The 14,714-nt window shown below is 43.4% G+C and overlaps 1 protein-coding gene across 1 annotated transcript in view; it reads right to left on the bottom strand.

Annotated features, from left to right (window-relative positions):
• The window catches only part of nlk2 (nemo-like kinase, type 2), a 58,106-nt gene extending 51,343 nt beyond the window's left edge, over positions 1–6,763 (bottom strand). The window contains exon 1 of the mRNA XM_012830492.3: positions 5,058–6,763. Coding sequence (XP_012685946.1) covers positions 5,058–5,527 — 470 coding nt within the window. The 5' untranslated portion in view covers positions 5,528–6,763. The remainder of the gene's footprint in view (positions 1–5,057) is intronic.
• Positions 6,764–14,714: the final 7,951 nt, after the last annotated feature.

The following is a 14,714-nucleotide window of genomic DNA, read 5'->3' as shown; positions in this document are numbered from 1 at the left end:
AGTGTCAGGGTGCAAGGGCAGCAGCACCAGCAGCAGCATGCACAGAATGCAGCAGGGTCAACGACCTCTAGTTGGGTCTCACCACCAACAGCTGCATTCGTGGATATATGTCTTCTGCTGATAAGTCAAGGGTTTGGCAGACTGCGGTCAATATTCAAACTGATAACAGAACAGTGTTTATTTTTTTTAACAAATGTTTCTCAGAAGGCGTTACAAACCTGATCACACCAATCCCTGATTAATTACATTATGCAGTGTATATTTTCACGCTGCATACACCGAAATGTTTACCTGAAAGCAGATATAAACCTGTAATGTGTTTACATTTAATCACTCACAGCAATAAAAACTGCATTTTCAAGACCCCTGTGGACCGCTCTACAACACGTGTGACCTACTTGTGGTGACATTCAAAAAATGCCATGCTTTCGCTTTCAGTTCAGCTGACAGCCAATAATAAGGGGTGTTATGCATCATAAAAAGCAGCATGTAAACAGGCATGTCCGTGGGCCAGTTCGTATTTCACTGAGGGTGTTCTCACAGTAGAGCGTGTGGTCCGGACCCCGAGTCCATTTAGGATGCTTCCACACTAAAACCAGGGTACGCTTAAGCCGTTAGACCAGTTTGATCGTTAATGTGAAGTTCGTTTTCAACTTAGGTGCACACCTAGGGACCGTACCAGAGTCATCTGGGGTCTGGGGTACGGTTTACCTGGACTTTTCGTGTGAAAGCCATCTAATCGAAAACGAGGAAGTAGACACTATTTATCACTGCTGATGGCTCCAAATTCTCCCACAATAAATCAGGTTAAAGGTTAAATTATTTATTAACATGCAATTTTCTAAGACGCTAACAATTTTTAAATAGTGACTGGATGACAGCTGCATGGCAATTCATGCTTGTGGGTAACTTGAGTGTATGCTCTGTAAATGAATCTCGCTTTGGTGCCGGTCTCTGCAAAAAAATTCATCCAAAATAAAAAAATTACAAAAAGAAGAAAAAAACATCTATTGAGTACAGCCCTCCATTTTCCTTCTCTTACTTTGCGTGGTTGCCTCGAGACATTGATAAATAAAAGCTGCACATTCCTTATGTGTTTTCATAAACGGACCATGGCTCACAACTAAATTATGTAATGTGAAAAGAAACCAGCAGAGGCAGGGGAGGAGGGAATAATTATAACTGCGTTCGGACCAGAAAAACGTACCAAGTATGAAAACAGCCTGAATTTTATTTTGTTTTTAATTTTTTCTCAGCTCTTCTAAATCTGTGGCTACACTATTCACCAAGTCTGCCAAAAACCAAAGTCCGTGGCCAGCTTCAAGGAAGCACCTCCACACGGGTCAAACTGCTGTAGAAACCCTCACTCTCAGCACCTCCTGAATATAAAAACGACATTGACCTAATATCCACTGCGTTTTTCTTTCTATATTCAGCTACCCATCGCTGCACCCGAGACTTTTCTTAATAAGACCTGACCGTATCCTCATTTATATGATAAGCTTCCCACAGACTTCCTTTCAATCAGCAAGCAATATCATGTGAAACTGCAATGCAATTCAGTGAAAAGTGTCTGACGTCTGTGGATGTGCCCCTCTATGCCCACCTCGCTGTTCCAATGTAAATGTTAGGGGGTATCTGCCCGACAGAAGCCACTTGATTCTAAAAAAATATATACCATTAATAGCAATCTCAAGAACATACAGTACATCATATTCCCTGCTCTTTGTCTTTATTTGTGGATGGACAATATTTCACCGTGGAGGCCATACCCTTGAAAGGGTGAAGTAATACTCTGCAATCATGACTCAGTGGGGATAAGGATGGTGGAGGACATGTTTAGAGAGGACAGTGTTGGAGGATTTTCAGAATGGTTAAACACACAATGGCAAACGGAAACCAGACATAAATTCTCATTCCCTCCAAGTAACCGCTCCCCCCACCCTGCCTCACCATTTTAGGCATGAGGCCAAGGTCATATGATAGGTAACAGGGCCTTACATCAAGTCACTGGGGGAAGAGAGTGCCTGCATGTGTGTGACTGACCACGTAAACATTCCATCCCATGATCAAAAGCCCCTGCACTGGACACTTCTGTTATGAGTGGTGGAATCGCCCTGAGGGTCCTTCTTGACAAATAAAAAACACATAATTTCCTCCAGAAGGGAAAGTGAAAAAGATAACACAGACAGCTGGGCAAACAGCTCGGGCCATCTTAGGTCAGAAACACTCTCCTAAAGAAGTACAGAAACATGATTTCAAACTGCTCTGGGTTAGCTGGTGGATGAAGAATATGAATGACAGTAGTTTTGCCAAAAATCAGATGCTGTCTAATGCAGATCCTGGAAGCCATCTTCATACAGCAAAGATGTGAATTATGTTCCCAGGGGAATGGCAGAATGATCCCACCGTTGTCATGTCTTCAATATGTGGGTGGACTTAAAAACACAAAGATCAACCCCAAACCAAATCCTGACCATTTAACAAATATAAATGACTAGATTAAAAAATCCTGACAATGAACATCCCGACACACAAACACACACACACACACTTTTCCTGCAGTTTATAAGCCAGCTAAATAAAGGATGATTTATCCATCACTGTGTCTAAATATACACCATCCTCACGAATGAGGACACAACTTGTGCCTTAACAAGATGCCTAGCAAATAGGTTAGGCCCAGATACTTTGTCTTATTACTCAAAGAAAAACAAAACAATAACGAATAGATGGCAATGACAAACGATATTTTCAGCCATGCACATTACATATTTAATTGGTGTGTGTGTGTGCACGAGCACACGTATGTGCGTGTGTGTGTGTGTATATATGTGTGGCTTATGGATCACACCACCCACCTGCATTAAGATGTTACACTGAATTTTTAATGTTGGCAAATGTGGGTGTCCATACTGTAAAATATGGTGAAATGGTGAAGAAAACCTTAAACTTGATACGTCCATCTGGGGCCGAACACAGATCAGCACGACATGCATTCTCTGCTGGGGCCTAAGCCAATTTAGTCCACATTTCACCACTGCATGCATCAGCAAGCACTTACTGTACTCTAGTGCAGTCTGCCAAAAGCCAATCTCCACAGAAAATGTCCCAACTAGATCTTAGTTTCTTGCTTGGCACTCTACAGTTATTTAGACCTGTTTACGGCAGCTGCAGCGCAATCACCCACCTTAGTCATTAGCTTGCTACAAACCATCTAATGTCAGGCTGAGGGTTTTGAAGAGAGAAGCACTACCCTACACATTGCTCAATCTTGTGAAATCAGTCAGAGAAGGTCAGGCAGTCAACACGAGTCAACATGCCCCACCTCCCCCTAGCACACACTCCAAGTCCACGGAGAGCAACTTAAAACAACCCCTCTGTCTCTTTTTTCCCCCTTTTTATCACTTCCAGTTTTTTTTCTCACCTATCTCTGTCTTTCCTCACCATGCTCCCTAGCTCGCACCATTTCTCTTCTCTCCTCACTCTCTCCTTTCATCCCTCCTCCCCTTATCTCTTCCAGTCTGTCCCTTGTTTTCTCCATCTCTCTGACCCACCGCCCCATGCACACACTGTTCCGGGGTGCTCCGGTGCCATCTCTCTGCCTCCAGTGATGGGCTATAAATACCTAGTCAAGCAGCGGCGCAGATTAAAAGCAGACAATGAGCAACAGGAAGCGATTTTGAAGAAAGGTCAGGGTGAGATTACAGTGGCGACAGTGAGTGCTGGGGCCTGCACTGTGCTGACGCAGATATGAGGGGAAGAGCCAAGAGAAGGGCAGCCCCAGAGTCTTTGCTCCAAGCACGCATACACAGAAACACACACTCACACACACACACACACACACACACACACACTCCTTGAAGACCAAGGAGGCCATACAACATACTCTAACCCTAACGAACCTTTTGTAACACCCGTAATGCACTTATTACTAACCTGTGTTTTCATGAGCTTGCTTACTCTGTCATGTCCTGTAAGCTTATCACCCTTTGTATTAGTCTCTTGACAAATACAAATTGTCAACTGTCAAAAAAACATACATTCTTTAACATATCATCTCCTACATCCCTTCAAACTTCCTTGCTGTTTGCTAATACCATACCGCAACAGCGTGAAAAAACAAAACAACTAGAAACAGCCCAGATATGAATGCAGAAAGCACTAACATCGGCCAAGTAAACAAGCTATTAAGCTGTTTCTACACAAAACAGAGATAATGCCAAATAAACATGAGGGAACTAATTTGTACTCGAAACCATGTCATCAAACCCTCCACTTCAAATGTGGAAGCCAGTGCTTTTCTATGAGCAATAGCTGCCGCCACAGAGCCAACTCGGGGAAGACGCATTTAATCTCAATTTGAACTTTAAAATATTGAAATAAAAACTGCTAAAGATTTGTATTCATTACTTATCATATGCCATATGACATAATGGCAATATTATAAATGCAGGCCCATACACTCAACCCAAAAAATAATCAACACTAGATACATGCAGGCAATGCTCTGCAGAAAGTTGTGAATACAAGCTCAGCTACTGTTCTGAGTTATAGGTGATTAGATCCAGACGCCCACCAACAATAGGCCCTCAATGAGAGGTCACAATGAACAAACAATACAATATCAGTAGTGCACGGAACTTCTGTTGAGATCTCTCCTTCAAGAACAGAGAAACTGATTTAATCTGAGTCTTTAAAAGAGCTTATCAGGACTCACAAGGTGCTGCCAGATAAAGCAATGTGCCAAAAAGTTTATTTTTTAAAAACGCAACAAAGAAAAACAGTATACGCTAAAGACAGGCTAAATCCTCTTTCAATTGTATTTTCCAGAGAGGAATGTCAGACGTGATAGGTCACAAACGGCGCCGAGAAGTTTTGAACGCGCACATCCTTAACTTTGTGGACTGTTAAATTATTCTCAAGCAAATCAATTATCTGTCGGGCCAACTTGACTCATCAAACGGACAAGCCTACTTCAGTCCACAAGCAGAAAATATCTGTTCCCAGAAAAACTCGAACCCAAATAAGTACTTTGACAGGTAATGGTAACTTACCAAACCACTCCAAACGCTCCGTATCCAATGGGCCTGTCTGGTTCTATGTCCAGCTGTTGTTGTAAATGATGCGAATGCTGATGGTGGTGGTGGTGGTGAGCTTTGACAGCCGCGGCAGCTTGAACCTGGGCTGGTGCAGCAGCCGCTGCCGGGCCCGGAGCTTGTCCAGGAGCTGGCGAGGGAAAGTACGGTTGCTGCTGGCTCGGGTTCAGCATCACCGCCGCCGCAGCAGCGGCCGCGGCTGCCGCAGCCGTAGAGGCGTGCTGTTGAACGGGATGGACGGCGGCGGCCGAGCCAGGATGCTGCAGATGATGTTGTCCGGGGTGGTGGTGGTGGTGGAGGTGAGGAGGTGGAAGGTGCGGTAGTTGGTGGTGATGGTGCGGGTGGTGTGCCGCCACTGCTGAGGCACCACCGTTGTACGCGGCCATCATCTTTGCGGCATTAGTTGCCGTTGTTCCGCAGAGAGCCATCCACTCAAAACAAAAACAAGGGGAGGAAAAGAACTGGAGCAAAAATGGGTCCCTAGTGAGATCTCACGGTGAACAGACTAGATATGTGACTTGTCAAGCTAGAGGCAGTGGTTTTCAAACTGTCATTTGGCTGTCATATGTAACGATATAAAAACCAAAATCAAAGCAAAAGTATCTGACATGAGAAGGAAATAAATGTGTCAGTTGTCATAATTATCCCACTCTCACTGAGCCTCCAGGTTTATCATTCTACGAATCTGACCTAGTTCTGAAAATGGACCCTTACTATTGCGTGCAAAATGCTAACGACTAATGCAATATTAAGCTTCTTAAAGAATTTCTGTAGAAGAATCTGCTTGCTTTACAGAATAAACTGAACAGGCTAAAATGTTGATGCCACAAAAATAAATCCCGCTCCCCCCACAATAAATAAATGTTACACAGCCTTAAATCTCCCGCATGTTGGAAGTGACGAGCAACTCTCCTCACCCCAAATTCGATTTGATTTCCCCCTTTTTGGAAAGAAAAGGGAAATCGATGTGCATTTACATAGAACACAGTGCGTTCATCTTTTCAATTTCCTCATGTTTGCCATATTGTCTGATCCAGCACCGACGCTGTTCCCACTGCCAGTGCTGCATTCAGTTTGCAGAAGTTAGCTGGGTCTAAATCAGGCCACGCTCGCTAGCTTGTCACTTGCTAGCTTACTTGTATTTGGCTTTTCACGCAGGCAAAAAGCCTCTCGTCAAACAAATCTTTACCTATGTAACGTTGCCGTGTAACACATTTTCAAGCAGCGTCGCGCGGAAATGTGACCATCGATATACGGCGTTTAGGATATTGACGTTCGTGCAGTGTTCACAAAATGTGGGTCGCTGTCTTCCTCTGAATGTCACTACTCCCGCACTCCCTTGATTCTTGAAATCCGAATCATTTTGATAAAATGAGCTCTCCTCTTCCTTGGAACGAGGAAAACAAAATTCTTCCACGGGCAGTCAACTTATTTTTTCCATCGATACCGACGTCGTGGATTGCCGCTTTGCTGCTTTGTCCCTGTTGGCAGTGCGCCCATGTACATCCAGAAAAAATGGAAATGGAAATGAAAATAAAAATAAAAACATCCACTGTTCCTTTGCAGTGACAAAACAAGAGTGCCAGAGTCCTCTCCCTCCAGCCGGATGGCGCTGCCAGGACCTGGGGAAGCACACGCGCAACCGAAGCTTCTTGGGTACCCGTCGAATCCCTTTGTGATTGAAGGGTTCTCCACCAATCAGAGTGCTGAATCCGCGTTTTTGATGTTTCTAAGCCAATTACACGAGGCGAGACAGGAACTGAAAGGCTTACCAAAATAAACAGGAATTGATGTGCTTGAAACTGCCGCCATTATGGCTCCTGTCGCCCGTGCAAAGAAATAGAGAACAAGTAGAGATATTGAGCCCAAATGGCGTGGTAGCGTTGCCACTTGCTCAAAAAGATTACGCGAGTAATGTGAACCAATCGTCTTACGACATGAAAGAACTTCCTCAGTCCGAAATGATTGCTATGGAATACTTACTTACATGTATAATGATATGTAGGGGTTATGTTAAGGGCAAATGTGCAGGCTAATTTGTTGTCACGTTTTTTTAGGCAATGTGTTTTTGTTTGTGCACAGGCTAAAACCCACCGCCCTGATTAGCCGTCTACTACAATCTTTTTATGAAGTTAAAATAGCGTTAATTTTCGTTTGGCATGCTTTTTTCCAAGTAGGCAAGCATACTTCATGTATAAGTCCAAGTCATATCCTACGTCTACGTAGATAATTCGTGTTTTTATATTCCAGATATTCAAGAATAAACTATGGGAATTGTTTTTTTTTTTTTTAATGCATCTCAAGCTAAGATGTGTTGGAAGTATGCCTATTACAAAATACTAAACCACCTACATGTGACCATGGCCTATATTGTCAAATCATTTGCATCAAGAAAGATATCAAGTGCTCGGCTTGTTGTGGCGTGGTATTTCCTGTTGTGCGTAATTCTGTACTGCACTACATCCATTTTGCCGTTAGCTGTGGGATGATAACATCTTTTTCTTAAATCAATGTAGACTTACGGCACAACTTTAAATGACTATCAGTGAAGCCATGGCCTAACATTTTTTTTAACCTTTCCCCTGTCACTTGGTTACATTTGTAGTTGTAATGCTTGAGTGAATTGCAGCCTGAAACTTTAATGATTAATGACCAGCGGAATGTAGAGATTCACTGTATTGGTGATACAATGCATTTTTACTTCATGTAATTGAAGTAATCATAACTGACTCAAAATGGTAGAACGTTATTGGACAAACATTGCCTGAACACAAAGAGGCACAGGTGATGCTGTAACAACCTGCTGAATGTGCAGACTGTATGTCTCTTAGTAATTGAACCTACTGTAAGTTGGTCACAGCTCGGTGAAAGAGCTAGGAGAAGGCAGATTTCACATCTTCTTTCTGTCACGTTTCAAGGTGCAAGGTGGGTTGTTACAGAGACTTGCAACCTACATAGCTGCAGTATCTAATTATGTATTGGCACTATTTAAGACAGAAAGATTAGTCCCTTGGCTTGGAGTAAAAACACTGATGCCCTCCTTAACGTCTACAACCTAGATCTTATGGATGACTGAGACCCAAATGTCCCAAATTCACTCATTCTGTGGTCATTTGGGAGGCAGGGCCTATATATTGTAGCATGTTGGGGGTGGGTGTATAGAACTTCTGGGCGGGACACTGTTGCATAACCCCTCAGCATTCATTGGGTATTGTGTGGTGTCGGTTGTGCTGTAGTGGTCAGGTTGTGTATCTCTTGTGTATCCCTTTTCTCTCTAGTCAAAGTGTGTGCGATTGTTTAAAATTCACCTGTTTAATTCCGCTGGTAATCTCTTATGTTTTATGTTTATGGTAACCTCTGGTCCTGTTGTGCCACTAATCTATGTGTAATTATGGTTTAGCAGGTGTCATAATAAAAGGCTTCCAACCAAATCGAAAGCAACACTGCCGAGTTGTCACTTCAGAAGAACCCAAAGGCACTACACTGGTGTCAGAAGTGCTGGAGATGACGACACTGGAGAAGATTGAGGAGCTCATCGGTGTTGACAGGACCTGGGCCAGATTTCAGCTGCGTTCCCAGCCTGCCAGGAGCTGCCATGGACCTCAGGACCAGCCGCCAACTTCTCCGCGGGTCACCCAATTCAACATGTGGTCGGCAGATTAAACAGGGGTCCAGGTCGTCCTCGTTCTGGACCATACGAACAGACTATACCTGGACTTCAACATTGATGGCACCCTGTGCAGAGTCTTGGTGGTCCACCATTTTGCTGGTCAACCCGGGAACCCTGCCTGGGACGGGTGGCCCAAGACCACGGAGTTGGAGATCCACCACGGTCCACATCACCACGGTCATTGGCGAATTCTCCAAGATGCAGGTAAGAAAATCACTGCCGGTAAATGATGCCAGCCACATGATTGACCATCCATTTTGGTTGTCTAACATACACCTTAAATCATTGTGCTGGACCCATTGGCCAGGTTTGAGGCCGCTGTGGATGTTCCCGGAGCCGTGCTCTATCTGGGTGCTGAAGCTTTGGCACTCCACGCTGCCGGCATAGAGGGCCTCCAACAGACCTCCACATCACTGCTGCCACCGCGCCATCACCAGCCAGAAGGGCCACCACACCCCCGCTGCCTGCCAGAAGGACCGCCGCAGACTCACCACCACCAGCCAGGGGATCCTCCACATTGCCACTGCTGGTAGCCGGAGGGTCCTCACGTCATCACCTCCCTGACCCCTGAGACTAGAACCCTCTACTTCCAGTGGCCTAGCCTCTCCAACACCTCAGGGACTGCAGCTGTTTTCCTGCCTTCAATGAGCCTCCGCCGTTGCCAAGGCTTGTGGTGGTGATGGGGGCGACCATGTCCTGATCGCTTTCCCACCGCCTCTGGGACCTTGTTAGTAGGGAGAGCTAACTACTTTGGTGGGTTGTGTAGCCATGGTCAATGTACAGTGCAGGTCCCAACACTTTCTTAACCACATAAGTGTGTTAATCACAATAACAAATACTTGACAAATACCTGAAGTGCTTAGTTTATAAATGAACTTACAGTGTCACCAGTCAGGTGACACACCAGTGTTTGGTGATAAGTCCTTAATGGGAGCATTGGTGAGTAATAAGGTTCAGAGAAATACTGCTGTTTACAATATGCATTCCCGGAGAAGTAAACAGTACATATCCGATTCTACTCTATTGGAGAAGCAATCAGTATATATAGAGTGGTGGAGTCTATCTGTTCCCACTACATCCTGACAAGTCTACCACATAACGAAGTAATGGCAAAAGTGGGTAGAGCAAAAGTGGGTAGAGCAACAGCATATAGAATAGAAATCAAACACAGAGGTCTTTACTTTGTTGATAACCCTTTGCATTTGAGCTTTTTATGTGTGGTTCTGTGGCCTGTGATTGGGTTGTAGGGGTCCTGCCTAGCTGGTTCCTGGTTGAGGAATTACATTCTCATTCAAGTGTACTCACTTTAAAGCAGCTCCATGTGACTGTGACAGAGAGAGAGCTAAAAACAATAAAGGCGGTGGAGGAGAGAACAAGCTGAACAGACAAGGAGCCGCCTGTTTGTAAATGAACCCAAAAATGAGTTGTGATGACAAGATTCATATCGGGAACGATAAATAGAGTCTCAATACATACCAACATGGATCACAGGATAAAGGTTATTATTACATTATGTGAGGCAGTGGATAGTGCTGCGGTTGGTGAGGGGCATACAATCCGATCTGCGATACACAAGATCTGAGGTCTTTTGCTGTGATGAATGATTTAGAGGTTGCATAATCTATGTTGTTCTTTGCAAATGCATAATATATGCTTGTGGAAGTGTTTGTTCATTGGTTGGTCAGGAAGCTTAAGTGTTCTTTGCTGATTGTGTACGCATTTGTTGGATGTTAAATAACCTGTATTTTGCTACTTAGAAACATTACTCACCAGAAGTGAATCATGCATAGGGCAAATACTGCATGGGTCATCAGACCAGGCGTTAAGATCCTGAAGTTATACAATATGACAATCAATGAAGTATCCATGGAGATTAGTGGTGGAATGTATGCTTACAGCAGGTTTCCCGCTGTAGAACACCAGACAAAAAATGGGTACCATGGTTTCTTCTTTTGCTTCGAGATATCACCCAGCCAGATTTGGGGTGACAGATGTATGTAGATTTGGACCGCTAGTCAGTGGCCCAGTTCGGTCTACACAGAGACTGAGCGTTGCTCCAGGCACTTCAAAAGTGGGGGTGGAGGAGGTGTGTGTGTGTGTGTGTGTTTGTTTGTGTTTGTGTGTGTGTGTGTGTGTGTGTGTGTGTGTGTGTGTGTGTGTGTGTGTGTGAGTGTGTATTAAGAGTGTTGGGGGAGGTGGTATTAGGGCAGTGGAATGTTGAGTGGAATAAGTCCAGGCAGAACTGAAGCTATCATAGTTTGTATTCAGAGCTGTGGTTTGTAGTGCATAACCGGAGGTTCAACCAGGCAGGCATGAAAGGTAAACTATTAGAGAATAAACTGACCAACCTCAAAGTGTGTTTTGGTCCATATTCCTGCATTTCTGTCCAACTGCAACTGGGGCAACAGGCAAATTCCTGCAATATAAACAGACTTCATTTCTCTTGGTTCTTTAATGAAGCACAGATGCGGCATCAATATTTCCCAGATTAATACTCGTTCACATGGGTCATTCCTCTCACATGATCTGGGGTCTTCCACATTTTGAAATGAATTGTGAAACAGCCGATGACTCCTGAAGTAAGGAGTTTGTGCAAAATGCCAAATGTTGATTAAAGGGATTTTTCCCCCTAAACTCACATTGGGGGTCAGTTTTATCTGTGCTTTGTTGAAATACATTTTGGGTTTCCCAAAAATGTACAGCAGTGTTCACAATGCAGTTGGAAATGAGGGAGTAAACGTACAAGAGCCAGTGTGTTAACAAATGCAATAACAGTACCGCTCCGATCACACTTCACCACATGATAAAGAGCACCAGAATGTACAGTTATTAAATTGCAACCATAGCAACCATAGCCACACAGTGTCCCTCTAAGAGCTATGGTGTGAACGTGGCGTGCAGGGCCAGCAATACAATGAGTCTCACTGACCTCTCACTCATGTAGCTCAGTCTATTTAAAGCACTGAGAATCATTTGGAAGACTGTTTTTAGAAACATGTCATGTGCCTCTCTGCCGGCAGGAAATGAAATGCTCGGATGACCACAGCTATTTTTTTTTTCTCTCTGTCTTTTTTTTTCTCGCCTCTTAATTTAAAGGGAGTCTACATTTTTTCTCAATTTTGTACATGCCCCACATTTATTAGTTGTAGCGGGTCACATGTTCCGGGACCTCTTTGCATTAAGTGTGTTTTAATGGAACGTGGAAGAATTCAGCGGGCGATAACGACACGGCCGAGACATCCCAGAGTGGTCCTGGAAAGGTGCGTGTGAGATTTCCTATCTGTGCTGCTCCACTTTCCGTCATTTAAAAGATATCCAGAAGGGGATGCTCCAGCCTTGGAGTCCAGGGACACCCATCCAGCCATCATTAATGCATCTCTGGGCCCCTTGGTTTCCTCCACAGAAAGGCGGAGAAGCAGCAGGGGCAGAGCAGCTTCCTTTCATGTCAGCCCTGTCATGTTTTATGGATGCTGCCTTATTCTTTTTAACTCGGTAAATAAGATATAGTGAAGCAGGGACTGTGTTGAGAGTGGAGCGGGAGTAGGCTGGACATGAATTGAAATGGAAAGGACAAACTAAATAAATAAATAAATAAAAAAGACATACAGTGGATGGTACTGCGGGTGAGAAATGCAGAATTCCATTGAAAAGTCTGATAATTCTTTCACATGTACGGATGGAGTACCAGAACACACATTTCAAAGCAACCCATATTTAAGTGGACAGGCAAATTTATGTCATTAAATCTAGAGCCCCCTTTTGAAGAGGGAAGCCTCATGAAATTAGACTTCAAAGGCATAAAATGGAAAATGCAGATTTACACCGTGAAAAGAATATGTTTGCATAATAGTGATAATGCACCAAAGCTGAAAGTAACAACCAAGGCTCTCTATTAAAGATGAGATATCACCGTGGAGACCTACCACTATTTAACAGGACTAGCATGATATTACAAACGGAAACATACTGTTTTTTTTGCATTATGAACACATACATTTTTGATAATTGTGTGCTTAATGGTAAATTTTCTTGTTTCAGCAATATTACAGCTTGGCAAAGTGTGTTACTACTGACACTGTTTTATAGATACACTTGGACAGACTTGGTGCATACACCAATGTGTGCATGTCATCAAAATGGGATAATATGGAAAAGAGCAACTAAACTGCGAACCTGCATATCATAAATGGTGAGAGGAAAGGAATTAAATGTCTTTTTCCAAAAACTGTGTAACATTGCATGAATACAGTGCAGTGAAAATAGGCATAGAACAGATATGCGAGAACAGAGGCAACTGATGCGTTGGACAGGGGTAACAATTGTCCTAAGGATTTCATTAAGGAATAAAATGCATTGCTTTCAAAAGACTTGATAGAATTAGTGCGCTAGTATATGGCTCCTGTAAACGTCAAAGGCAATCTCTAAAGCAAAGACACTAGTGTGAGTGCAAAATCCCTTTTCAGAAGCAATGCTCAACATGACAATGTTTTTTGCATACATTTGTCAAGTAGTACAATGGCGTCCTCTGCTGATGAAAAACCCAAATTACAGACAAATAAACCAAATTCAGATAGGAATAATAATTTCAGTCTACCTCCTGTTTGATCATGACGTCCATCAGTCACACCAAGTGTACTTGTCCATTTTAAATAATATGAAATTCTCCTTTACAATGTATTGAGAGATAGTACAATTCCACTGATATTAACCAACTGCTAAGAACTTATTGTGCCATTTCCATGTGTGCCTAACAGAAAAAGATGTTCAGCATGCAATAAAAATGGTCAATGGAAACAAGAGGCATGCACATTTCCTGACCTCAGAATTGACCCCTTGTCCAAGTTTAGCTGCAGCCCTTTCATCTGCTCTGTCCCCCAGTGAGTCACTTGCACTGGATGGCAGCCAGGTCCCGGGGGTGGTGGCGGGGACTTTCCCAAGGGAAACGCACTTGTGTGTGAGTATTCAGCTCATTTCAATGTTAAGTGTGGCAGCAAGCGCTCCTGAAACTCACACACTCACACACATACTCAAATGGCACAGGCATAGGAAGTTGGAGTTAGAGATTTATCTAACACACATCCCAATGACACATTGACATATATCTAATGGTGCAGATAAGTCAGTAGTACGATGGACCCATTTCAGGAGTCCTAGCCTGCACTCTGTTAAGAGGTACAGCAACCCGGAAATGCCACATTTTGGACTTTAGCACCTTACCAACCTCCTATCTACTTTCACCATTGGTCACTTGTGTTTCGTAGCCTACAACTGAAACTTAACCTGGCTACGTCTGACAGATATAAGTGCATTCACATTCACTGAATAAATTAACAAGATACAGGTTGTAGAACCATCACTTGATTGGTAATTGGTTAAATATGCTGTTAAGACATAATGGAACTAAGAGATTTGTTGATTTTTAGGCACAGAAAGGGCTCTTATAAGTCTGTGTAATGACCTCTGAAATTCCATCTATGTTCAGGTATCTAAGCAAGTAAATGTGACTGCTCTGATGGCCTTTCGATCTCATTACCGAAGTCCTGGTTCTCCCTCACATGGACGACATCGATCTCATTACCGAAGTCCTGGTTCTCCCTCACATGGACGACATCGATCTCCCAGAAAAGAGCATCAAAACATTGAATGTTGAATGAGTGTCATCTTTGGAGGAGTCATTTCAATCAATCTTTCACCTGAATTTAACCCATATCAAGCGAAAACCTATTACTTTCTATTAACAGAAATTAGAAATATGATTTACTAAAAAGTTGTATAGGACGGTGTTATGGGTAGCTTGACAAAAACAAAAACAAATGAGAATAAAGGCTTTTTTCTCCAACAACTTTATTAGCAGTGACACTAAGATATTTTAAAACAAAATGCTCATCTCCCTCCCTCCCTCCCTTCCCCCCCATCCCATCAAGAACGGCAGGATATGGAAAGAG

Source organism: Clupea harengus, chromosome 9 (genome assembly GCF_900700415.2).
Source record: "Clupea harengus chromosome 9, Ch_v2.0.2, whole genome shotgun sequence".
Classification (NCBI taxonomy): domain Eukaryota; kingdom Metazoa; phylum Chordata; class Actinopteri; order Clupeiformes; family Clupeidae; genus Clupea; species Clupea harengus.
Note: the sequence above shows the minus strand (reverse complement) of the source record. Positions and strands in the feature narration are given on the sequence as shown.